This window comes from Phocoena phocoena, chromosome 5 (genome assembly GCF_963924675.1).
Source record: "Phocoena phocoena chromosome 5, mPhoPho1.1, whole genome shotgun sequence".
NCBI classification, from domain to species: Eukaryota; Metazoa; Chordata; class Mammalia; order Artiodactyla; family Phocoenidae; genus Phocoena; species Phocoena phocoena.
This window is the reverse complement of record NC_089223.1, coordinates 2,652,375-2,680,052: the sequence shown is the minus strand read 5'-3', so window position 1 is coordinate 2,680,052 and position 27,678 is coordinate 2,652,375. Positions and strand designations below refer to the sequence as shown.

The window sequence follows — 27,678 nt, the reverse complement described above, 5'->3', positions numbered from 1 at the left end:
TAGTGGTTAGGAACCTGGACCGTGACAATGCTCCTCTCAAGTCAGGCTGCGGCCCTGCTAGTGCACATTCTTCCAAATGGGCGCTTAAGTCCTAAGAGTAAAAAACATCATGGCCCAAGGGAAATGTGTGTTTTTCAGTTCTGTGAGGATCCTACCCTGTGCGGGCAGCTGGACATCTTGTTAAGGACCTGGGGGACCCAGGAGAAGTCGTACAGAGAGATGTATTCTGGGACATCCATTAAACGGGGGTTAGAGCTTCCCTGGTGGCGCAGTGGTTAAGAATCCGCCTGCCAATGCAGGGGACACGGGATCGAGCCCTGGTCCGGGAAGAGCTCACGTGCCGCGGAGCGACCAAGCCCGTGCGCCACAACTACTGAGCCTACGCGCCTAGAGCCCGTGCTCCACAGCGTGAGAGGCCACCCACCGCAGTGGGAGGCCCGCGCACCACGGTGTGGAGTGGCCCCCGCTCACCGCAACTAGAGAAAGCCCGCGCACAGCAACGGAGAACCAAGGCAGCCAAAAGTAAATAAAATAAATTAAAAAAACAAACAAAAAAAACGGGGGTTAAAATGAGGAACCAGGCCATATCACTGAAGAAGATGGGTATGGCCTGGAGTAGTTCTACAGTAACAGATTTTACCCTTCCACCTGACAATTGGTAAAATCAGTCTCGTAACTTCCTTTTCCTAGGACGTTTCTGTAACCTAATCTATTTCTGCACCAAAATAAAATTACACTTCCCTGCACTAAAAGAAAAAAAAAGAACCTCCCCCCCCCAAAAAAAAAACCCACAGGGGTTAAATACTAGAAACCCATCAGGAAAGGGGAGCTTTGGTACAGACTGAAGAAAGAGAAATAAAAAGTCATGTAATGCTTGTTAGTGCAAAATAAAATTGGATGTTCCAAATTTTTGTCTCTGAAGGGTCTTCAAAAACTTAATGGAAGTAAGTTTCTGAATCTTTGACTAATTAAATCAGAAAACTTAGGTAAAAAGTGTATTGTGTGTGTGGGGTCATCTCCCTGCTCATCTAAAGATCATCTGAGATGCTGAAGCACACAAGGCAGGTGTCATAAACACGAGTCTGTATATACTACTGAATACACAGAAGCCTTTACACTATAAAGAGTAGAATTAGGCTGGCAATAGGTATTATGCACATTATTCAAAAAAGTTTAATGGGCTTGAACATAGGAAATTTAGCAAATATTATTGCAAACGAATAACTGCTCCAGAAATAAAAACAACCTCATGGGAGGTAACCCCACAGCAATGGAATTTAGGGACAGTGTTATTTTTAGGGTTCTAGTGATGACATTCATAATTTAGCTGTGATTGTACTTGACTTTATGAATGTATTTAGAACTTCACTTTAAAGGTTGTCAACTTTTCTCCCCAATTTTCTATGATCTATTTGTTACTTTTACAACAGATTAAAAACAAAAAGATATCAGATTTCTAAAATATCAACAGTTCTAGATTCCTAGAATATTAGAGACAGAAGGGATCATCTTTATTTTACAGATGATCCCTTAACGCCCGAGGAGTTAAATAACTTGACCAAACCGTTTGGTATAAGTTTTAGAGCTGACTTTTAGATCATCTTACCTGTCGAATACTATTTCCAAAACAGTTCTAATAGCTTTTATCATAGTTAGCCATCTAGCTCTTATTTCATTGTTTAATAACTAAATACTTAATAAATTATCTCATTGTTTAATAACTAAATACTTAATAAATTAACTGCATTTGATAGTATTTATTTTGAACATATACTAAAATAGGACAATTAAGGGTAAAAACTTAACAGAAGCCACCTAAAGGGCATGGATGACACCAGGTAGTTGAGATTAATTAATTACCTTTGCTGAAAACTACATCTGTCCTTGAGTTTCCTGGCAGCAAAGGAATAAAGGAAAAGATCTTGGATCACATAGTTTAAATTCTCTGGTTAAAGACAAACCAATAAACAAAAAAGCCCATGAATTTTTCTCTAGAAATCAATATATCCTTAAAATTAAATTCATGGTGTCACTTAACTCTGGTGTGGTACAGTTTTATAAATACTAGGGTGCTTTGCTTAGTTACTTAAATTTTCTTCCTGAGATAATCTTCGATCCTTTATTTAAAGTTGTTACCTTATGTTTCAACGTTGAATTTATAACACAGAAATAAGGATTAAAAACGCGAAAGTGTTACCTGAAAGCCACCTTCATTGAGGGCTCTGGCTCCATATGCAACCCTTTTCCCGCCTTCCAACGTCGGCTGGATGCTAGGGTGGTGTTTCCACCTCTGGAACTCTCTAAATGGACTTAGGTACGGATTTTGATAGTCTAGACCAACCTTAAAATGTTTATATTTAAATGAGACATCGTTATTTCAAATTATATCAGGCTGAAATGTGAGCAGTATTTACCAGAGAACATGTACATTAAACTGCTTGTACTCAAAGTACTTAGAGAAAGGTATGCAATGACCCAAATTTAAATAAATAACCCAATAAAATCTGTTTGGAAAAGAAAGTGTAAACAAAAGGATGCCATGTGTTTATAATTGGCAGAACTTGAAAACATTTGGAACGTATTAATAAATCACTGTGCTTTGTAAATCAAAAGTCCAAATTAGAAAAATGTTTGTAGGTAAGTGTTACACATTATGTTTCTACAAAAGGAGTTGTAATAATTTATCATTCATTTCTCAATACCAACTCCAGAAATAAACTAATAAGCTCAATGCAGTACTACTGAGGCAAAAATGAAGAAAAATAATGTAATCGCACTTACAAAAAAAGAAGGTGAAAAACATTAGAGATTACATTTTTACCAAAAATGCTGAAATTAATAACCAAACCCTTTTTGCTTTGAAAAGATTAAGTCACTATAAAAACTAAATCAAAGTGATGCACCGAACACAATAATACATAAATTTAACAACGTGTCATACACAAGTCTAACCATGACATTGAACTATAGCGCTGCAACTGCAAGGTGCAGTAACTCATATCACTTTTCCGTTCCTTGTAATGTTCAAGATGTAATTTACTGTAAGGATGTTTAAGCGACCAAAAGGGAGGAAATGGTCCTGTTTTAGTTAGAGGTTCAAACCCAGTGCGGACTGCACTTCCTGCAGTGGTGTGCCACAGTGGACATGGGCTTCAGGTCAGACAGGTTCGGGCATGAGTCCTGCCTCTATCACTTAATGCGTGTGTCTGGGAAGGCTGTTTAGCTTGTCTGGACTTCAGTTTTCCCACCAGTAAAATAGCGCTAGACCAACTTCACAGGATTTTTATGGACCAGGATTCCCAGGGAAGCATCCAGCACAGGGCCTGGCGTGTAGCAGCTACTGTACTACAGCTACGTGAGCTGAAGCAGACCACTGTCTACAGTGGCCATAAGCACTTCAGATGTGGACAAAAGCAGAGAGGAAGCTTTAAATGAGAAGCCTTTTACATTCTCCAGATGCAAAGCCCTGGATTTGTGACACTGAAGACCCAGTGGCTCTCAGAGTGGAACTTCCCATCACGGAGTGTAACTTACCACGAAGCCGAGTGCTACGAGGGGCTCCCCTTCATTCAGGTGATAGAGGAAAGAGCCCCCATACGTGTGTCTGTCCAGGGGCCAGCCGACAGTGTGATCGACTCTCCCGGGTTTCCACTTCTTCTCATCGATAATCCATAACTTTAAAAAAAAGTCCTAGAGTATTATTTAGATGTTTTATGTCACCACATGTATAAAACTTGCTAAGTTTTATGTCTTATTTATGAAAGTTACAACTGAAAAGCAGAAATAAGAGAAACGCACAAAAAAGTACTTCAAATATCCCAGAAAATGACATCAAAATGCAGCAGGATGATCGGAGTAAAGCAACAGGTGAGGAACTCTGTAAGACATTAATTAAGTTCTCAGATGGGTAAGGCGTTCGTGCGGTTGTGGGAAACGCCGCTGAAGAGATGGGGTGCTAGGAACCACCTACACCCTGACCCGGGTGACGGCCACACGGGCGTGTTCGCCTCATGAACGTGAGCTGTGCCCTGCACTTCGGATCTGTGACTTTACAGGACAGATGTGATTCTTCAGTAAAAGAAACCAGTGTGCTCCCTCCTGCACCACCCTCTCCCCGACTGAAGCTAACTGATATCCTGTTTTCAGAATGGTTAAGTTTTAAATTGCAAACAACAATTTCCACAGGAAATATTATCTGAAAATCAGATATTATGTGCCACCACATAGAAGTATGTACAGTCTACCAAAACAATTAAGCCCGTATTCACAATATAATGAATCGAGTTATATACAGAATCTGAAACTTTCTGAGCTTTACCTTAAAAGGATTCTTAACAAGAGTTATGATGAAACTTTTGCGCTGACAGACCTAAGGTTTGGCTAAACTGAGAAAATATACAACACTCAGCCTAATTAAGTTTTAGGCTGCAGGTCAATATGCTATGGCTGAGTGTATATTTCATAAACTAAATTATCTTTATGTTATAATTTTGAATAAACAATTCTTGTAGGATGTGGTCATTTTACAAGGAGCATTGGATAACAGGTCAAACCCTATTAGGGCAGATGGCATTACCATGAAAAAGATCAATATCACAAATATTTTCAAATTCAAGACTTCAACATTTGATAAAACAACTAGAACATGCAGACACAATTTAGGTAATAGTAAAATTTGATTAGTAATATTCTCCAGCCCCTTGAAAAATGTCCCTAATGTTTTCAGTCATTATGAACATTTCAGGTTAATGAAAAATATAACTATAAAATTAAATCAATATTATAAACCACACGACAATACAAATGAATGTAAGCTTCATCTTTTCGCGTGGAAGTCACACCGGCAAACTCGAGTACCTCCTTGAGCCCGATCCCGTATGTCTGGGGCTCGCAGTTGGCCCTCAAGTCGAACTTCCTGTACAGCTGCTTGGCCAGGTGTCCGTGGCAGCCCTCTGCAAAGACTGTGACTTTGGCATGTAGTTCCAGCCCCCGCTCAAAAGTTGTCTAAGGAACAGGAACACGTTAAACTGCAATGTTTGACAATTTTAAAAATATTCACATTCTGGTCAGTTTTGAATTGATCTATGATTCAGGTATAGAAGAGAAGGTGCAGATATGTAATTTTAGTAACAGAACTAAACGCTGTTTTAAGTGGAATCTAATTTAAATTTTATAACGTATCTTGTGTCTTTGTCATTGATCGAATGGTTAAGTCTGTATGCATTAAAAAAACAAATAAAGCATGTTCATCCCTCCACGAAAAATTATCTACAAATGAATGTACAGTGAGAAGTGAAGGGGGGAGGCCGAAATGAGTGAAGGGGGTCAAGTGTGTGGTGACAGGTGGTAACCAGGCTTGGGCTGCTCACCACTGTCTAGTGTATACAGATGTCGAATTATAATGCTAGACACCTGAAACTTATATAACTAAAAGAAAATTTTTTTAAAGTGAAAGGCCATTTCCCCATTGTTCCTGATTTTCTAGTCCCATTATTTGAAGCAAAAAACACCATTAATAGATTTCTTGTGAATCATGCCAGAAATTTTCCATGAATAAAAAAACTATATGAGTCTATGTATATCCTTCTAACACAAACAAGATCATCCTAAACATACTCTTCAGCTACTTGCTTTTTTCACTTTAATTTTACTTGTTCTCTATTGCTGGATATATACTGTAAAACTGCAACTTGTTTTTTCCAAGGGGAAAAAATAAGCTACAATTAAAAAGTCTCTCTCTCTCTTTTGCTCTGTATTTTGCACTTATATCCGGCACAGGGTAGGTACGCAGTAAAGCTCCTGAATAAAGGAATGCAGAATAATAAGGAAAGTCTCTTATGAAATACGTATTTCCCGGTATTTCTCCATTCATATGTTTACAGGTATTGTGTGTATACAGAAACATTCATACAAAAAAAATGGTTCATACGGACAAAGCATTTTATAACTGTTTTCACATTATACAATATGAAGTGATTTGCCTAAGGCAATATATTTTATAACTGTTTTCACATTATACAATATAAAGTGATTTGCCTAAGGCAATATATACCAAATTAAACATTCATTTTTAAAATAATTAATTAATTAAGTTTTGGCCGCGTTGGGTCTTCGTTGTTGTGTGCCAGCTTTCTCTAGTTGCAGAGAGCAGGGGCTGCTCTTCATTGCGGTGCACAGGCTTCTCACTGTGGTGGCTTCTCTTGTTGCAGAGCACGGGCTCTAGGCATGCAGGCTCAAGTAGTTGTGGCTCGCGGGCTCAGGAGTTGTGGCTCACAGGCTATAGAGTGCAGGCTCGGTAGTTGTGGCGCACGGGCTTAGTTCCTCCACGGCATGTGGGATCTTCCCAGGCCAGGGCTCGAACCCGTGTCCCCTGCACTGACAGGCGGATTCTTAACCACCGCGCCATCAGGGAAGTCCTAAGCATTCATTTTTAATGCTTGGATAGAGTCCTACCTTCTCAATCAGCTCTCAATAACTGGACGTTTAGGTTATTCCAGGCTGTTTCACTATTATAAGCATGGCTCACATTGATATCCTTGACGCGAAATATTCTCGGTCTAAGTGGTAAGAACTATTTCACTACTGATTTCATACGTTCAGTCACTAGAGAGTCTGAACATCTTTCACGTTAGTTGGTGACTCTGTGTTTCTCTGTGCAGAGCTCACCAACGTCATACACGTGCACACACGTCCTGTAAGTGCCTGTGCTGAGTACCTTTGGATTTGTTCCCATCTCCTGCCTCTTACTATACTTCACTCGTCCATAAACGCTGTTAACAGCCTAGCACGCCAAGTTTTACCCAAATATATATACATACGCACCTGTGGACGGAGGTATTTACACAGACACCTCAACTTTTCTGGTTCCTGATTTATTTCACAATGGTAGCATCATATAATACAGACTTTTCTGTATCTTACTTTTCTCACAATAATACTTCATGGAAGCCTTTCCAAGTCACTGTGTGGCTCAAATCCTTCTTTTGAATGGCGGGCAGTAGTCCGTGTGGGAACACCGTGGGTTATCCAGCCATTCTGCTAATGGGTAATAGCCATTCACTGTTTCCAGTTTATTTGCTATGATAAGCAATGTCATAAAACATACACCCTGTATATGTATCCTTACAACATTGGTGCTTTTATTCCTGTAAGCTAGGTTCCCAGGAGTGGCACTGTACAGTCAAAGGGCACACCTACTTTTATTTTATGAGATGTTCCCAGACTGCTTTCCCCACAGCCTGAACAATTCACATTTCCACCCACAGTGTATAAGAAGACCCTTTTCCTATTTCTAGCTAGTGACAGTATAACTGTTCCTTTCACGGTTTTGCTAAGTGTAGAGCTGGCTAACTTACTGCTATTTTAATTTGCATTTTCCGGATTACTCTTTTCAGCAACTTTTTCTTTTTGATTCAAGAAATATTAACTGAGCACCTCTGGTGTGCCAGGTTGTATGCTAGGCACTGGGGCAGAGATGGCAGAAAAACACTGTCCGTTTCCCTGGGGCCAGGCATGGAGGCAGAGCTAAACATAAATGACTACGCAGGCGTGCAAGGACTAGGTGTGACTGTGTGCCGTGAGGAGGGCTGGGGAGCCGGCACAGGACCCTGGGGCCCAGATAAGAGGCATCAGAGGACCTGCCTCCTGGCTAGTGGTTACTGCTTGCCGGGATCTGCTCTTCATTTTGTAAGATTCTGCCCGTTTTTCTACTGTGTTCTCTTTTTTCTTGTCAATGTAGAAGTGCTCTTTGACATCACGGGTTGTCAAAAATTTTCCCCCGACCTCCTGCTTATCTGCAGACTCACTAGTATTTTTGGTATACAGAAGTGTTTAATTTTTTTTTTTTTTTTTTTTTTTTTGCGGTACACAGGCCTCTCACTGTTGTGGCCTCTCCCACTTACGGAGCACAGGCTCCGGACGCGCAGGCTCAGCGGCCATGGCTCACGGGCCCAGCCGCTCTGCGGCACGTGGGATCCTCCCAGACCGGGGCACGAACCCGAGTCCCCTGCATCGGCAGGCGGACTCTCAACCACTGCGCCACCAGGGAAGCCCTTAATTTTTAAATAGTTAAAAAAGGCCTGCCTCTTATAGGTTTTTAATTTCTTGCCTTTATAGGCAAGAATCTATAACCTAGATTTCTAATTTTTTTTATTGTTTTAAGAAATCATCAGAATTAAAATAAAATGAAAGTCTAACTATTTGCTTCCAGATGGACACGCAGTTTACTCAGCACCACTTATAAAACAACTCGATCTTAATGGACTAAAATATTCCTCTTAGAGGCAATATGCTCCTTAGTGTGCAAGGGGCAGCTCTGGAGCCTCTATTCCAACCCCAGCTCCACTACCTAACAGTGGCCTGACCCTGGGCAAGTTACTTAACCTCCGAAACATGAAAACATCCACATCAGAATTCTGACAGTAAGATGCCTATTAGACCTAAGATTAGAGCTACTGAATGAGCAGCAGGACGCAGGATTCTGGGACTCAGGGGAGACGTGTTTCAAGCCCTGTCACTGGATACTCAGAGGACAAGGCGCAGAGGAAGGGCAAGCAAAGGCGGCAGGAGGGGCCCTGAAACACCAGGAAAACCAGGAGAAGGTGGTGTGAAAAGCCAGGTCCAGACAGTGTTTCAGGAATGAAAAAGTTATTCAGCTGTGCCAGCACTGCCAACCAGGGGCCAAGTGAGAGGACAGAGAACTGGGTACCGCCAGGCGGAGGTGTCTGTGAGCGACGAGAATGTTTCCGTGCAAGAGCAGGAGGAAGCCTAACCACGCCGCAATCAACGGAGCCAATTGGCGGAGAACAAAGAATCCATCCCTGCTTCTCCTCACCCCACCGGCCGTATGAAAATAAACTTGCATGGGCTTCCCTGGTGGCACAGTGGTTAAGAATCCACCTGCCAATGCAGGGGACACGGGTTCGAGCCCTGGTCCGGGAAGATCCCACGTGCCGCGCGGAGCAACTAAGCCCGTGCGCCACAACTACTGAGCCTGCACTCCAGAGCCCGCGAGCCACAACTACTGAAGCCCGCGCACCTAGAGCCCATGCTCCACAACAAGAGAAGCCACCACAATGAGAAGCCTGCGTACTGCAACAAAGAGTAGTCCCTGCTCACCGCAACTAGAGAAAGCCCACGTGCAGTAACAAACACCCAAGACAGCCAAAAATAAATAAAATAAATTAAAAAAAAAGAAAGGGGGACTTCCCTGGTGGCACAGTGGTTAAGAATTTGCCTGCCAATGCAGGGGACACAGGTTCAAGCCCTGGTCCGGGAAGATCCCACATGGTGCAGAGCAACTAAGCCTGTGCGCCACAGCTACTGAGCCTGCGCTCTAGAGCCCGCGAGCCACAACTACTGAGCCCACGAGCCATAACTACTGAAGCCCACGTGCCTAGAGCCTATGCTCCACAACAAGAGAAGCCACTGCAATGAGAAGCCTGCGCACAGCAACGAAGAGTAGCCCCCGCTCGCCGTAACTAGAGAAAGCCACACGCAGCAACGAAGACCCAACACAGCCAAAAATAAATAAATAAATTTTTTAAAAAAAGAAAAAAATTTACAAACTCAAATTACTGAGACTCCACTGTACTCTTCTATGCTTTTATATCTATATAAATACAATATATGAGTGTTTTTACAACTACAAAGCACAAGACACAAAAATATACATTTGAACAAATACCCTGACAATACACACACAAAAAGAACTATCAGAATGGTAGAATTTGTGTGCTTCAATGTTGCTGTAATATTAAATACGGACATTTCTAAAGAATAAAATGCAATTTATAATCAAATGATCAAAATACAGAAAGGAATAGCCATAACACAGGAAAGAATATAAGAAAGACAGTATTCTTTTATCATCACTGAGTTCCCTTAAGCCCGAGCTCCCTTACTGAGTTCATGATTCCTCTCCATCCAGAACTCTGTTCCCTTTCTGTGCCCTCCGACCTCATCCTGTGCTCACTCAACACCAGTCAACTAGAGTCCGATGACTACAATGGCTGTCACTGATAACAGTCACTGTACTAAAATGGCTCTTGTAGATCTCATCACTAACGTACAAACTCAGGCTGTTTCTCCAGGGCAAGATGAGCGCAGAGACCCCCGAGGCGTGGACCACCCGGCCAGAGCATCGTCAATCAAGAGACACCCTGACCCCCGAAACAGAGTAAGAAATGTCACGAGATGATGATTCTTCCCAGCTTCTTTATTCTTCTGCTTTAAAACACCCCGAACCCAAAGACCGGGTGCAGTGGATCTGAGAGGCCTGTCTCACACCCGCTTGCTGGGAGCCCTGCAATAAACTCTTACTTTGTTGCAAACTCCTGCTATCAGAGTCTGGCCTTCTGTGCTGAGGGTACAGGTCACACTATAAGAAGCAGGATGAGGTAAGAGGTGTTGCAAACCTGGCTATGCATCAGAATCCCTGGGGCTTGATACAAGACAGCTTCCCGGGCCCTGCCACAGGATAGGCTGAGCCGCAAGGCCTCACGTGATTCTGGTGTAGCCAGCCAGGCCACCAGGAGAACGACGATGCAGGTAAGACTCGAGAGCTTTGGTACTTGCTCATCTCTGTGCAGGAAGGACTGAAAAGCAGGACGATCTGCTGGAGGAGACTTAGACCAGATGCCCAGCTCTGTTCTACAATGGCAGAGAGGACCAACTGGGAGTTGACAAATCTCTACTGAGGCCCCGGCACTGCCTGGCACTATGCTAGCTCTGGAGTAACCCTCCATGATCTCTGAGGTTCTAATCTAGTTGAGAAATTAAGACAATTAACAAATAAACATGAACAGGCAAGTTAATTTATCAAGACGTTAATTTGTGTTTTGCTCTTGTTATCATAGGAAAGCAAGGTATTTTTTTTCCTTGTCCTTTCCAAGGGATCTTACAGAGTGTGAGATCCATGTCTTAGGAGCTCTTCTTTTACAAGTGCAAAATTAACAAGTTGTGAAAACCAGAAGGCCATTGAAGCCTATTTTGAAAGAGATGAGGTCAATCCGTTTTGCATTTACCAAAAGATGTCAAAATCCTGTCAAAGACTCCATCAGCTTTACTGACAGTAATAATGCAAATGACTCTTGTCCACAGAAGTGAAAACTGTGGAGGTGGCCCAGCTGCTGACCCACGTGTGCACGGTTTTTGATTCTCCTTGAACTGGTTGTAACATCTTACTGATTCCCTCATTAATTAATGAGTGAAATAAAATCTTTGACCCATGTTTGTTTGATATTTGTATGTCATGTTTTTTCTTTTAAGAAAATTATTGTTAAACATGTTATATCTACTTGCCTAAATTACGGTTAGTTCAAAGATGTTTCTCTCTTTTTTAACAATGAGAAAAATTCCACATTAATAACTAATGTTCTAACATGCACTTAATTAATGTGCAGTTTGTAGCAAGACTGAATTATTGGGTGTGAGTTGATTCTTTCTCTTTCACTGTCAGTTTGTGAAGCGCAGAACTGTTATGTGCATACCTTGGGCGCACCATCCTTCTGTATCCCTACGTCGTTGGTGGCAATTCCTTTCACGCTACCGTCTTCATGAAAAAGGACCTAGAATGAAAACACGTTTGGTTATCACCTGGGGATTCACAACCGCTTGCAAAGAAACAAACAGCCTTCGATTTTTAGAAGGTGAGCTTGTTCTCAAGGTTATAGAGACAAAGGCTTAAGAATGTTCCGGCAAAAAAGGGGATGTGCTTCTAAGCTACTCCCTTCTAGACAGAACACAGCTCAAACAGCTGGAAATGAAGGAAATGCCCCAACCTGGTGAGGAAGAACAGGGGGAGCTGCCAGAGAACAACGAAGGAGCCGGGAAGATGCAGCGGGAAGCCCTCTGCCGAGTTCAGGGGTCAAAGGCATGTGCACAGAACTTGGGGTCAGCGCCCGTGACAGCCTGGACCGTCAGGTGGGCGGCTGAGGAGAGTGTCGGGAAAGCCTCTGTCTCCAGTGAGCCCAGACCCCAAAACCAAAAGACCAAACAACAAGACAAAACAGAGAGGGGTTGAACGCAGTCCAAGTTATTTCTGGACCACAAAGAAAAGGGAAAACTGGTCAAAGGTATGATTCTGAAGATGAGAAATAACAATTCTCTTATTTGGTTTCTGTTTCCTCTGGAGGAAAATGCTCTTTGGACAGGAAAGAACAAACTGTACACTAGAACCTCACAGCAGAAAGCACGGGAGAGGAAAGGCGAAACAAGAACCAGCAGCAATGGATGTGACACCTTGAAAACAAATCCACAGTAGTATGTGGCTGTGGCCTGGACCCGAAAACGGCCTCGGTGTACAAAACCTGGGGAGGAGAGGAGAGCTGCAGGGGACCAGAGAGAGACAGAGAGAGACATAGAGAGACACGGAGGGAGAGAGAGCGCACGCGAGTGGGCATGTGTGCAGATACACTCAAAAAGTGAAAATCATGGATGCTACAAAACACCCACTTGTGACTTTGATTCCTGTTGAACACAGTTTAATTGGGAGAAATGCAAAACCAAATGCATGTGCATGAACTGGGAGACCAGAAATCAGTGTTGGCAAGTGTAATGCAGGGACCATGTATTTTATTTGGTTTATATACTGTAAAGGTAAAAACAAAGTTTTTCAATTTTCGCTTGTGCCAAAAACAAGAGCACTCCCTCTCTCATCCAGATTTTTTTTAGCATTTCCTTTAGAAAACTTAACTGTAAACCCTTTCTCTGTCTGTCTTAGATATATGGGAGTCATGTTAAAAGCTAAGTGAGACTCCTGCCAGGTCTGTATCTCAGCAATGAGTTTCTTGGGTACTCGGGGACACACCTGAGATGTGACCATGGAGGAGGATGGTGGCCGGTCTCCCTCGCTCTGGGGGAAGAGTCTGGGCTCCGTGCTGGCCTCCGCGTTGTCACTTCCCACTTGTCACAAAGATACAGGACGCTTTATTTGTCCTTTGGATAGAGACGATTAACGTGCATGTGATGGACTGTATCTGCCTGACTCTGCAAAAGGGTGAGATTTCTTTCTGTTCCGGCGACCTCCCTAGATGGCCTGTAGCCGCGCTGTAGTCTTGGCAAGAAGAAACGGGCTCACTCTTGTTTATAATATGGAGAGGTGATTTTTCTGGGCTGGCAGGAGATTTTAGTTTTAATAATTTCCCCAACAGTATTCAGTGAGAAGCTACAGTCCGATGTGGCCGCCAAAAGTTATTTTGAGGAAATTACTGGGAGAACAGTTTCCAGAATGAAGAGGGGAATGGCCCTGCTGTACAGCAGGCTGGAAGTAGTGAAGACATTCTGGGTGCCACTTCGAAAGGGAATAAAAAGGGAACGCGGTCAGAGGCGGGCAAGGAGAATACTGAAGGGACTCAACATATTTGCATATTATATGGTGGCTGTAAGAATGGAGGCTATTTAACTGGGAAGAGAAAAACCACCTGCGAAGGCGGGGAAGGAGAGCAGGGCATAGTTATAACTGGAAGAGTTCTCCCTGGAGGAGGGCACAGATTCGTTCCGCACAGTATAAAACAGTAAATAAACGTCTCCTCAACTTAAGGAAGAGAGTATCACCAACAAACCAAACATTGGAGATATTTTTTCATCCTTGAAGGTGTTCAGTCCTAAGCTGGACAGTCACATGATGTGGTGACAAGGACTTCAAGTACCCTTTGCGTGAGATCTTGCTAAGATTTCTTCTGAGCTTGCAATTCTAAAATCCTATGGCTGTTTGAAAATATACATCTATTTACCTCTGTACCCATCTTGGTTGCTTTTCAGAAGAAACAGAGACCGCGTCCTATAAGCACTAAGAACAGGGCCCCACAAACCTCTGCAGCCGCATAGCCAGGGTACACTTCCACACCCAGGGCTTCCGCCTGCTCTCCCATCCAGCTCACCAGATGTCCCAGGCGCACAATGTAATTGCCATGATTGTTCATTGGGAGACCTACAGATACATGCTTAGTTTAGAAGTCTGACTTTTTATGGGTAAAACATCTCAAAAACAGAAATACTTAATTTAGAAATTCTAATCAATGTCTAATTTCTACATAAATACACACACATCATCTTATGGCCATAATTTCAATTTGTTTTCTAACAATTCTGGTCTACAGTTCAAATTATTATTACATTGAAAACGACATTACAGACTAAATTAAAAATCCCTGGTTGCCGTACAAGACTATCTCAATTCTTCTAGACTGGAAGACAAAAGCACTGGGCTCTAGGCCTGCTTTCTTCCCCACAAGCTAGCTGTGAAATTTTGGTTAAGTCCTTCGAGTCTCTGGGACTTAGTCTTCTCATCTGTAAAAGGAAGGGATTCCACCCAATGAAATGTAGCTCCTTCCAGCTGTGGAATTCTGTTAAGTCTAGAGAATTTACCGTTCCTCACCTGGGAGAATTGGCACAGGAATTCTGTATTTCTCTGTCAAAATTCCAAATCTATCTTCTGTTACGGGAGTGTTAAGTGGAGCCTGGAAACCAAAGGAGGAGAGAAAAGGACTTTAGTTCATACTTGTGAGGTAAATACAAATCATAAACTACTGTGTCAAAAAGGAAAGGGAACTATCCTCCTCACTTTTCTTCCATCACTTCCTTTGGAGAACTTGACACCGTAAATCCTTTGTCTCTTTGAGATGCATGGGAATCTTTTTAAACCTAAATAAGCCAGTTTGCATCCCAGGAATGTCCTTGCTGGGGGCCTTGGAGCCACCTTTGAAAGTGAACATCAGGGGGGCTGTCTTCCTGTCTCCCTGCCTCTGTGTGAGATGCCTAGGTACCTGCTGTAACTTCCTGATCCATGGAAAGAGAAGAGTTTCAGTTTTCCTCTGGATAAAGGCAATTAACAGGCATGGAAGGGATTGGATCTGCCTGGCTACATAAGGCTTTGACGTGAAAAACTTTTTCTATTAGAACTGATATTGTGTCAATAATAATTCAGCGATACCTGAATTACTGATATAACATTGAAGAGAGAAAGTTAATTAGGCATAGTTCCAGCATTTCTAGTTCCAAGGAGCTCACTGCTTTAGAAAGAAGAGCATCGTCCCTTGTGCTAAGCCCCACGTCAGCAAACCCAGCCCTGACCTTAACCTCATTCAGTTCCGGCCTCTGCAAGGAATGTAATCTTACGCGTCAGCCTCTCCACCAGTCCTCGTGAGGCACCACCTGAAGCCTCGCCTGGTAGGCAACAGTGCCTGAACTAACCCTTTCCTTCCCCCCCTTTTTTTTTAAATCGTAGAGTCCTAACCACTGGCCTGCCAGGGAATACCCTGAAATAACCCTTTTGCTTATGACTTCCATGCCCCACCCCCTTTCTGCCTGTCAAACCCTTTCCTTTTCTGCTGCTCCTTGGAGCTCCCTTCTGTCTGCTAGATGGGATGCTGCCCAGAATCACTGAATAAAGCCAATTTGATCTTTAAATTTACTCAGGTGAATTTTGTTTTTTAACAATCTTTACAGAGTATGTTCACAGATACTAAATATTCTAACACTGAATACCTTGAACAGGAGTAATAAAACCCATCTTACAGGGCTTCCCTGGTGGCACAGTGGTTAAGAATCCGCCTGCCAATGCAGGGGACATGGGTTCGAGCCCTGGTCTGGGGAGATCCCACATGCCACGGAGCAACTAAGCCCATGCACCACAACTACTGAGCCTGTGCCCTTCAGCCCGTGAGCCACAACTACTGAGCCCACGTGCCACAACTACTGAAGTCCGTGCACCTAGAGCCCTTGCTCTGAAACAAGAGAAGCCACCACAGTGAGAAGCCCGTGCACCGCAACGAAGAGCAGCCACTGCTCGCCGCAACTAGAGAGCCCGCGCGCAGCAACGAAGACCCAAGGCAGCCAAAAATAAAACAACAACAACAAAAAAAACCCCCCATCTTACAGAAGAAAAAAACTGAGATGCATAGAGTACAATATTTTAACCAAGGTCACACAAATGATGACTGCAGTAAAACTAGCACTTGATTCTCTGTGTATCATACCAGTGACTTTTCTGCTTATGTTATAAGGGGTCTTATTAATGTATTTCCTTAGAAAATTAGATTAAATTATCCTCCTTGGCTTTAGATACTGCAATGTCCCAGGAAAGTTATAGAACACTTTATTAAGAACAATGATATAAACACCTATGGAACAAGTTAGGAAATACCCTCAAAATCAAAAGGCTATATTTATTCAAAGATCTTCTCAAGATAATACCTTCTCATAAATCCAGTACACAGATACCATGTGCAGAAGGCATTAAATAAAAATGAGTTAATAGCTTAAATTTTTAACTATATTTGATATGATTAAAATTTTTTGGTCCTTTTAAAATTAAAAATCTATCTACAAGTATCCTCTAAGAGACAGAACTGGGTGAAAAGGTTTTCCACATTCCTTTCATTTGGAAATAGAGATGCAATAAAGACGAGACTGGGTATAAAAAACTACTTTTCATACTCCCTTCTCCTTCCAGTCTGGGAACAGCTCTTGGAGAGCTCGTGGGTCCAGGCAAGCCCCTGAGAGTGTGTGCGTGCCTATCTGAGCAGCTTTCTCCACCAGACACACGCGGATGTCCTTCTCGTGCTGGGCCGCCAGCTGCTTGAGCCGAGCGGCTGCTGAGAGCCCCGCAGGCCCGGCACCCACGATTACCACGTCTGCCTCATCTGCAAACCGCTCCATGTTCACCCCTGGAGGGGAGAGGGTTTAAACATATGTAACATCTGTAACTCCATTTCTGCTTTGCGAAGAAGTTCATTTGTACCATTTTTTTAGATTCCACTCACTTTGCTCTAAGGCAGAAAGTAACACAACACTGTAAATCAACTATACTCCAAAAAAACCCACATATCAATTCTGGGATGACTATTACCTGATAAAATTACAGGCTGGGTTACAAGTACCCACTATCCTTTAGAGCATTATTTATAGAAATAACCCCTCTGCTTCCCATGAGAATTATACTAAGTCCATTACTGTCTTAGTTTATTCTCTTAGGTTCTGTTCGAGGACGTATCTTATTTTAACTTCCATAATCCAACTTTTATTACTGAGATTTATTATTATAAGTTTGCAAGCATTTGCTTATCTAAATATTAATATGTAACAGATTTTGTAAAGTTATAAAATATTATTAGATGATTTTACACTATCATGAAAAATATAGTATTTACCTCCACAAAATGATACAAACTGTCTAGAAAAGTCTCAACAATTTTACAGAAACGATTACTTACCTTCCCATCGCTTGTCCTTATCCCGGGGATGAACGGTATAGTGGGTAGTGATTCGAGGTACAGTAGAAGTTGAAGACCATCTTGTAGCACACAGAGGTAGATAATTTTTCTTAATTTGTAAGGCATGAAAGCACTGGTATGCTGCATAAAAATCATGAACAGTATTATTTTTCTAATTAGTTTTTCTCAGGAGTAGATTGAAAAAAAATTTTTTTAAAGCAAAAAAAAAAATCTACGATTGGGGATCAGATCTGGCTTCTGTTTGGTTTTCTGTTAATTACCCTAAACGCTTAAACAGATCACTTAACTGCTTTAGATTTCAGTTTCCTCATTCAAAAAAGTAAAGGGCTACCAGGTGATCACTAAGGGACCATCTTTTTTTTGTTTTGGGCCGCACCACGCAGCTTGCGGCATCTTAGTTTCCCAACCAGGGACTGAACCTAGGGTCACAGCAGTGAAAGCGCTGAATCCTCACCACTGGACCGCCAGGGAACTCCCCCACTGAGGTACCACCTTGACCTGAAATTTTATGAGTCCACGTGATACCTTCTCTTTGGAAACATGTGTATCTTCTGGACACGTCAACACTGCGGACTGTCAGTGAATGGTTACATCTATGCTGCAGAGCCCTTAGCTGTGAATTGTCTTTCCTAGGTGAACAATTCAGCTGGCTTTTCCTCAGAAAGCAGTGCTTTCAAGTTATAACATTTTAAAAGTATCTAATAAACTAATTTATTCAATTTACCTCATGTCAAGCTTCATTTATAAATAGGATGACCATATAATTTATCACCTAAACTGGATACTTTGAAAGTAATAAGGGGCAGTTACTAATGGTTATGCCGGGACAAGGTGGCAAACTGCGTTTCAGCTTCCTTTTAAGTTAAGTGGACCCTGCCATATAGCAGCATCTTCTGAGAGCCTCAAAAACGTATCTATTCTCTGAGTTAGCAAAGAGGATTTTATGGAAATAAACAGAAGTGTGCAGAGATTTATCTGCAAGAATGTTCATTAAACCTGTCGTCCTTAAACCTTCACCTCTATGTCCTCCCTCCCTTACCTGAAACCAAGCACATCAAACCTCACAGAAAGACAGAAGCAATCAGGCGGGAACTGTCTCAATTCCTGGCAAGAACCTCTAATGTAATCTGTAGTGTCCGTCCTTTGTTCATTCTCTCAGGTTATAATGAAGAGATGTCTTTTCTCCTCACTTAGAGTAATCCTTCCACCTGGATGACGAGGCTAACCTTCCCATCTTCTTAGAGACGGTCCTACGTCAAAGACCCCGCTAACTCCTGTATCTTCAATTTCTCACTCCCTTCTCTGGTACTCCTCTCCATGGCAATCCTTCCCGTAATAAAAGAAGGGCAGAGAATCCTCCCTTGGGAATAGCCCTGAAAGATATAAAAACTTATATTTGTAGCTTAAATAATTAAAATCTGTTATGGGAGAAGGGATGGAATAATCAAAGGAACAGAATAAAGAGTTTAGAAATAGACGGAATACACTTAAGGATCTGTCATATGATAAAAACACCATTTCAAATAAGGAAGAAGAGACAGCTCGTCATTAAATGGTCAGAGACAGGTAGAAAAATTGGAAAAAAGTATACCTCTCTCTTTATATGAAAATGAATTCCATTTGATCAATGATTTTAACAGGAAAAGTCAAATTATAAAAGTTTATGGTGACGACTTCCCTGGTGGCGCAGTGGTTAAGAATCCGCCTGCCAATGCAGGGGACACGGGTTTGAGTCCTGGTCCGGGAAGATCCCACATGCCGCGCAGCAACTAAACCCGTGAGCTGCAACTACTGAGCCTGTGCTCTAGAGCCCGCGAGCCACAACTACTGAGCCCACGCGCCGAGCCCATGCTCCGCAACAAGCAAAGACACAGCAATGAGAAGCCCACGCACCACAACGAAGAGTAGCCCCCGCTCACCACAACTAGAGAAAGCCCGTGCGCAGCAACGAAGACCCAACGCAGCCAAAAATAAATAATTAATTAAAAAAAAGATTATGGTGATAGATCCACAAATTATTTGATTCTCTGCTTTTGAGTGTGGGCTGAACTTAAGGATTAACTTCCAACAAGTAGAGTGCGGCAGGGAAAAATACTAGCTTTACAGTAGAGAAGTACGACAGACACTTTACCCAAGTGATCAAGTTTACCATTACCAGCAACAAGACATCCTGGCATCACACGATGTAATGTGATGAGAAGGGCTCCTCACCTCCGTGCTATGCCTCCCCCAAATCCACAACCTTAGTCTAATCGAGAGGAAGCAGCAGACAGACTCGGATCGAGGGACCTCCTACAAAACGCCTGACCAGTGCACACCGCAAGTGCCAGGTCATGAGAGACGAGAAAAGACAGCGGAATTACCACACCGAAGTAGACTTGATATGAGAAGACGTGACAGCTGAAGCAATGTGGGGTCCTGGACAGAAAAGGATCTGAATAAAGTCTGTAGTTTAGTTAATAGTACTGCACCAATGTTAATTTCTTACTAATTGTTCTATGGATATGAAGTTAAGCTGGGTGAAGGGTGTATGGGAACTCCTCATGCTATCTCAAAAAAAAAAAAAGGGTGTAAATATTTGTGACCTTGGATTAGGCAATGGTTTCTTAGCTATGACACCAAAAGCACAAGCAACAAAAGAGAAAACAGATACACTGTCCTTCATAAAAATGATAACTTTTTGTTTTTAAAAGATACCAACAAGAAAGGGAAAAGATAACCCATGGAAGGGGAGAAAGTATCTGCACGTCATATATCTGATAAGGGACTTGTATCTGGCATATATAAAGAACTCATTTCTAATTACAAAAAGACAAACAACCCAATTAAAAACACACAAAGAATCTGAAAAGATGTTTCTCCAAAGGAGATAAACAAATGTCCAATAAGCACATGAAAAGATGCTCAATATCATTATCCATCAGAGAAATACAAATCAAAACCACAACACGATACCACTTTATATCCACTAAGACGGCTATAATCAATAAGACATAAGTGCTGGAGAGGAGGTGCAGAAATTGGAACCCTCGTGCACTGCTGGGGGTGGGGGGAGTAAAATGGCGCAGCCACTTTGGAAAACAGTCTGGCAGTTCCTCAGAATGTTAAACATACAGTTTCCATATAACTCAGTCATAGGTATATACTTTTTTTCCATTAAAAATTAATTTATTCAGATTATGTTTTCCAAAAGAGAGGGTTCTGTGCTAGTCATCTTTGAAAGTTTTCATACCATTTCAGAACCACATTTGTCGGAATGAACATTTCAGATGGACTTGGTGTCATCTGGGCCTGAGAGACATCAAATGAAGCAAAACTGTAGAAGCTGTCCAACATCTTTTGTGGGAACTGAGTAAATGAGTCAACTGAAGACACAGCAGCATTGCCTACAGAAGTCTGCTGAGCCAGACTGTCCAGTAATTCCACTGAACTTCCAATCTGAGCAACAGATGGAGTTCGGACAATATTCATGGATCCAAAAGGGTGCTGGCTTCCTTCTCCAGATTTAAGACCTGAAACTTTGAAGATGGCACTTGGTTTCCCATTCATGACAAATCCTAGGAGTTGCCATACGGGCATTCCATTTGAATCAGGATAGGAAAAGTAGACAGATCCTTCCATTTCCTCAGGAAATGGGACTGTTCCCAGCATAAAAACCACAGCACGGTTGATATTTTCATAATCAGGCAAGTCAAAAACAAATTTATCCTCTGCCACTTGCTGTGCAGCTGTCTGCACCAGCCTCCCCGCCACCAAGCGGCCAAACATGGTGGCGGCTCCACTCAGCCAGCAGAGACCCAAAGTCCTGACACTACTGCCCTAGTCGAGCCCAAGAACCTTCCAGAACATGGTGGCGGATGCCTACCCCTCTGCTACACAGCAACTAGGCCAGCGGCAGAAATGCCTCCTGCCCCCGTGACCTCTGACCTCTCCTTCCTCAGGTATATACTTAAGATAAAAGAGAACATACGTCTGCACAAAAACTTGTACATGAATGTTCATAGGTACGTTATTCACAGCAGCCCCACAGTGGAAACGACCCAAATGTCCATTAGTGGATGGAGAGTTGTTACCTAGGGCTGCAGGGGCTGGGGAGTGATTGTTAATGGGTATGAGGTTTCTTTCTGGGATGATGGCAACGTTCTAAGACACACTGTGGTGATGGTTGCTCAACTCTGTGAATATACTAAACACCACTGAGTCGTATCCTTCAGATGACGTGATTGTATGGTGTGTGACTTGCATCTCAATAAAACTCTTGCTTAAAAAAGAACATTTACAGTCACACACAAAGATTATGGGGAAAACAACAATTTTTTTTTAAAGAAACTTTGATTTGGAAAGCTTTTTCTAAGTGTGGCAAAAAAATCTCAAAACTCGTAAGATCACTTAACTAAAAATTTAAAACATCTATATGACCAAAAACTGATATAAACATAACTGTCTTTTTTATTTTTGAGATTTAAACACTTAGACACACCGGCTGAATTGTGGTAGAGAAGTGAGGTCAAAAAGTCCAGTGAACTCATAACGTCACCATACAAAATCACAGATGGCAATTCTATGTCCATCTCTGATGCCAGTAGTGCTAACACCAGGCTATGAAATGGCAATGATTTAAATACCCGATGAAAATAGAAATGGTAATTTGGGTGGAATTTGGATAGCACTTGACCCAAGAACGATTTCAACTAAATTAGGAGTAGGGCAGATAGTGTCCGATTTACTTTGATATTCCAAAAAACATAAAGCAAACTGTGGACAAAGAATGTCACCTGTCATCTCAGTAAACAAAGGATGTTGAGGCCATGAAGCCCTCAGCCACTGCAGCTGCCCCCAAGAGTGCACCCTGAGGGGATTCAGGATGGAGAAAAGCAGGATACTGGCCCTAGATGGTATAGGTGCACATCAAAGGAATAATTTCAATGAGCCCAGACTCTTGCATCTTCCCATACAGGGAAAAGCACTAAATTCATTAACTTGAGATTTTTAGTTTTCTCTAATTAGCAGTAATCTTTTGATGTTCCCACTACCTTTTTTTGTTTTTTGTTTTGGTTGTTATTGTTGCAAAAACTCTCCAGATCCTGGCTCTTGCCTTATGTCTCTGGAGCAGTCCCTCAGAGCCGTCTCAGAGGTTGTCTCCCGGGCTGTAGTCCTCAGAATGTCTGTTGATTAAAACATAATTCTCAACTTTTACATTGTGTTCTTTTATCCCCCAGGTGACAGTTTGGCGGCCACTAAGGGACCTAGAGCTGACTTCTCTCCCTCACCTGAACTCGCTGAGGAACAGGAGCCTTGGTACCAGCAGAGGCCTCTTCTGTCCACCCACCTCCTGAGAGACTCCAGACAAATCTGGGTGAGTCTCCCCTGGTTCTCAGAGCTCCAGATTATTGGTTGATGATCCAGAGTTTTATGTGGCGGTGTGTAACAGGCACCTGGCTCCCAAGCTGAAAGATACTGGGGGTGGGGGGCCTGGCTAAAAGACACTGGGGACTCTGGAGTGGGTGATGAGGTGAGAGGCTGGCCTAATATCTTTGCCTCCAACTAAGACTCCAGCCAGGTTTATGTACGTACAAACCTTATACTTACAAGTACTTACTTAATTGGGAATTAAAGGAAATCTTGCCTCAAAAATGACAAAGATGGGGCTTTTCTATTGTGCACACAGTTAAGTTAGAGAAAACCGGCTTGATAAGACACCTTTTCAGAATTCTGACCTTAAAGTAACAAAAGTCCTTCTAGGGGGAACTTGCATTTCCCTTCCGGTGTCTTTGAGATGTAAATGTTCTACCTGTGTCTTTGAGATGTAAACGTTCTACCTGATTTACATCTTTGAGATGTAAATGTTCTACCTGATCTTCGGTGCTGTGTGTTTTTAAACTTGGTCTCTGCCATCCGGAAGGTAACATACGGTGTACATCTGTCAGCCAATCGAACAGACTGGGATTCCGAGCAGTCTTCTGTCTGTGCCAACTCTCAGGGACTTTTTTTTGCCATCTTAACCTTCATTGTGTCAGCCTGTTCAACGAAGGCCTTTACTTTCTTAGACTATTTTTGGGAGTAAACCTTCTGGATCTTGTTTAGTCGGCACCCTCCACGCTCTCTTATTGGGAAGCCTCTTGCATTTTATTGGTTTGAGCCACTATTAAGATATACCTCATTAAGGGCCAGATGATGGATCCTGTAAATTGGAGATACTTCTAAACTGGTAAAATTTTAGAGCGCTCTCGTAGTGAGCAGCTGTTTTATTGGCACCCATGAAAAAAACAAATTAGAAGGTGGAAAAAGACATATATAATGATTAACCTAAGAACTCCTTTAAAACAAACAAAGGAAAAAACAGTTTGGGAAGACTTATTTGTGGTCTCTGCTTCCCCTCAATGGGTCTTACAGATGCTAATAAAAGCATTAGGCTAATTAATGTTAACTAGTTTAACTTGGAAGTTAAAAAAATGAAGGGAAAAGTCTAGAGACTTCTTCCTGACAAGGTGGAAATTTTAGAGACTGGTACCCCCCAAATAAAGAAATCTACAGATGGTTATTAATAAATGGGATAAATAAAATGGATGTTAGTGGGATTAAAACAAAAGGTTTTGATGCAACACTACCTATGGATGATGGGCCAAAGGGACCCCCTATTGGTTCCCAACATTAAAGGGCCCCAAACAAGTCCACTCTACCCAGTTTAAAAAACATATATATTTAAAAGGCTGGAAGAAAATTACATTTAGATACCTGACCAACAGTTACTTGGGGCAACAGGCCAACTAATCAAATAAAAAGACTGACAAAAGGGCCTGAGTCTCTTAGTTCAACTCCTCACTAGGGACCCCAGAGCCTTTTAAACAAAATAGATAAAATGGTTGGGGAATGAAAGAAAGCTGCTAGGACTCCTTGTATGACCAAAGCTTGTTGACTGGGTCCTAATGGGAACCAAAGTTAAAGGTATAAAAGTTGACAGAATTGAGATGAAAGTTTATAAAAATTGGTATATTTAAATAGGCTTTATATAAGATGTTTACATCTCTTTTGCTGAAATTGTGGGATAGACATGTTTCACTGGGCTTCCTCTACTTGGTATTATAAGACGGCATATGAATCTGGCCCTCATGAACTATTAAACATATGAAATGAAACCAATAGGGTTACCTGAGCCCATACAATATAAGGTAAAAACTGGGAACTAATATTCAGGGGTCAATAAATATAATAATAGACATCTTGCTCTGGGTCTACCCTGTGCACTCAAAAAGCGGGCCGTTGTTAATGCCTTATGCAAGCTTTTGAAGTCATGATAAATTAAATCCTAAAGTTCTAGAACATGGGAACTCTTGATTTTCAGTTTAGATGGAAATCTTCTCTCTGATACAAAAGCAAATAAAGTAAGTATAGTTGGGCAAATCAATATTTTAATATCATTTAGGTGGCAGATCAGTTCTTTGGAGAATTAGGAGCAGATGTACCTTTCAAATTTCTACAAATCAGAAATGTAAATACAGCCCACAAAGACCAGAGACTGAGCCTAATTAGCTCAAACAGGTAAAACCTGAAACCAAGGGGAAAAAAAGGGAAAAAAGGCCTTTTTAAACTCAAACTGTTAGAAAGGTTTCCTCACCCCAAATCTAATTCATAGCCTCCTTAAGGGTTTATCAAGGACAAATACAAATTTAAGTCTTTTCCACAAACAGTGAAGCCTTGGTCATCTGAGCAAACAAATTTAACTTATTCCAACTGTTACTTATAAACTAGTGAGTTTATATGGTAATACCTGATTCATAACTAAGCTTTTAGAGTGAAGCTATGCGATCTCTAGTTTTGTCTGTTTATATGTCTGGGTGTACATTACATATGAGATGTCTCAAACTCTGGAAAATATTATCAAAATTAAACTTATAAAAGAGCTCTATTTAATTGACTTAAAATAAGCACTTACAAACTAAATATTTCTAAATATAAAAGAAACTGGCCAGAGTGAATTTTGGGTTCACATGATCTAGGAAATATTCAATATTAAATTAATATCTGATATTAAAGCTATCTTAAGCTTGTTGGTTTAGTCAGTACAGACATGTCTTACTTTTATTGTACCTAGGTTTACTGAAGGTCATAAGTTCATGTTATTTGTAACAGTTTGTCAACAAGAAAAAAATTAAATAGTACGATTTTCATAAGTTACAAAATAAAGGTAAATGAGATAAGAGTTTTCAGGTGAACTCTTCAGGAATAATTATGTTTTGGGTATGTCTATCTTAAAATAGTTTCTTCAGATTTTTGGTAATTTGAGTTTTGACAAGTTAAAAATGATGGGAATTTATTGAATATCCAGGTTATTTCAAATAAGATAAAATACTGGAACGTTAATTGCTAAACAGGTCTAAATCTACCTACTTTTGTCTCCTTACGAGAGGGAAACTAAAGATGTTTGGGTTTATTGGACACATGTCTTGTACCACACTGAGGAAAGAAATTATGCTATGAGAAGATGTATGTTTCTAGAGGTTACAGAATATTCAAACCAGGAAATGCTGTTTGTGAACAAACAGTTCATAATCACTTGCTCCTTTTCAGTTTTTGCTAAAGATTAAGGTTTTTAAGGGTTAAAACTGTAATATGTAATCAAAGCTACTAAAAATATCAAGGGAAACATTTCAGTGTGCTAGGAAAGTAGGATGTATGTTCTCAGCAAAAGAAGATATGAAGAATAGAAATGAATTTGTTGGGAAAAGAAGGGTGATTTTGTCCTAGAGAAATTTACTTCTCCTTAAAAAAATTCCTTAAAAAAATTAAGGAACAAACTAATATGAACACAGAAAGATGTGGAAGGTTTGCAGAAAGGGAGCCCTGAAAAGGAGTTCTGGACATGGTCAGGCTGGGATTAGATTAAATTTAATTAGGTAAATGGATTTTGTTATTAAAAATAGGCTGATGTAGGAACGGACTTGGTTCCTCTCTCTGTTAAGAGAACAAAGTTTTCACTGCTTTTGATAAGAGATTGAGTTTCTGTGACTCTAAGTGATTTGCTTTTGAAGTATTTTGTCACTTTCGTTAAGTGAATTAAGTGTTGTTTCACAGCGACCTATGATCCTATTTGACCAAGTGTTTTGAAACCTTTTTGATACTTTTGACAAACTTCCCAAATCGAAATTTCTAACTAAAGTTCTTCTGACCCCCAGCTAACTCTGAGATGCTTCAAAGGAATCCTGAGATATCTTGAAGAGAGATATTAAACTAAGTTTATTTATGTTAACGTACATGGGAAACACTGTCAAATAAGTGGTGATAATACCTTCTAAGGTTAGATGTCATTCATATAGATATTCCAAAATTTGTAAAGAATTCCTAAAAGTCTGATATGTCTTGGTATAATGCTATCACTCATAATTCTAGTTATTATCTTAAAATGTTGTTTGTCACAGAAATATCCAAGTTTCTTGTCAACTGCATTGTAATCAGATCTTTAACCATGCCATATTAAGTCTTTTGTCGTTTTTAGACAATCATTGTTTTACTCTGATGCTTTTATATAATGAAGATCTTCAAGAAGATTTACAAAAAGGACTATTTGACAAATACAAGTTTCTGACAACTTTTAGATCATACCACTGAGCTGGAAAACCTTTCCTCTTACACTTACCCCAAGTTGATGAAGTATACCTTTGTAAACAAAGATGAAACATTTCTTTTTCTCTCTACCTGATCCCTCCAGAATTTGGCTTCTCCAGCTGGCTCCCCTGGGGACTTGATGGCTTATTTCGACCAGATTACAACTAGTTATACTAATCATTGTTTTAATTTGCTTTCTTGTTAGTTTCAAATTACTTATGACTTGTCCCTCTCTCTGCGGCACTCTGACCTTACTAATGTTATTAGCTGTATTATTTATATCCTGTCTATTTTATAAGATTGCTTTCTCTTGCATTACCTAATGTGTAACCAGGCCTCCAACAAAATCAATGATGTCTTAAGACAGCTGATCACATACATAACTCTAGAATAACTGTAACAGTGCAACTTTAGATATGGGAAGAAGTAACAAGGGAAAACAGCTCCTGGATCGTCATCAACTAGTAAGACAGGTGCTGCAGGGAATTTTAGATTACCAACAGGGCCCAATCCCCAAAATAACACATTGGGTGGCCTCTCAACAGAATCTTCGCCTGATCCAGGAATGAGCCCTCCTAGCACCATGGGACAAAAACTGGTCATGAAATGACTCCCAAACATTGGTCAAATTTATGAGTAAGAGGAGGCGCTGTGGACAAAGAATGTCACCTGCCATCTCAGTAAACAAAGGATGTGGAGCCATCAAGCCCTCAGCCACTGCAGCTGTCCCAGCTGTGCACCCTGGGGGGATTCAGGATGGAGAGAAGCAGGACACTGGCCCCAGAGAGCAAAGGTGCACATCAAAGGAATGAGTTCAATGAGGCCAGACCCTTGCATCTTC

General features: G+C 41.3%; 1 protein-coding gene and 1 pseudogene across 1 annotated transcript in view; both read right to left on the bottom strand.

Moving 5' to 3' along the window:
- ETFDH (electron transfer flavoprotein dehydrogenase) overlaps positions 1-27,678 on the bottom strand; it is a 34,531-nt gene that overhangs the window by 5,500 nt on the left and 1,353 nt on the right. Inside the window, exons 2-9 of the mRNA XM_065877573.1 lie at positions 17,214-17,354; positions 16,438-16,667; positions 14,378-14,459; positions 13,812-13,930; positions 11,490-11,567; positions 4,858-5,004; positions 3,535-3,675; positions 2,198-2,341 (exon numbers count right to left, since the gene is read on the bottom strand). Coding sequence (XP_065733645.1) covers positions 2,198-2,341; positions 3,535-3,675; positions 4,858-5,004; positions 11,490-11,567; positions 13,812-13,930; positions 14,378-14,459; positions 16,438-16,667; positions 17,214-17,354 — 1,082 coding nt within the window. The remainder of the gene's footprint in view (positions 1-2,197; positions 2,342-3,534; positions 3,676-4,857; positions 5,005-11,489; positions 11,568-13,811; positions 13,931-14,377; positions 14,460-16,437; positions 16,668-17,213; positions 17,355-27,678) is intronic.
- On the bottom strand, positions 20,445-21,002 carry LOC136123867 (protein Hikeshi pseudogene; annotated as a pseudogene).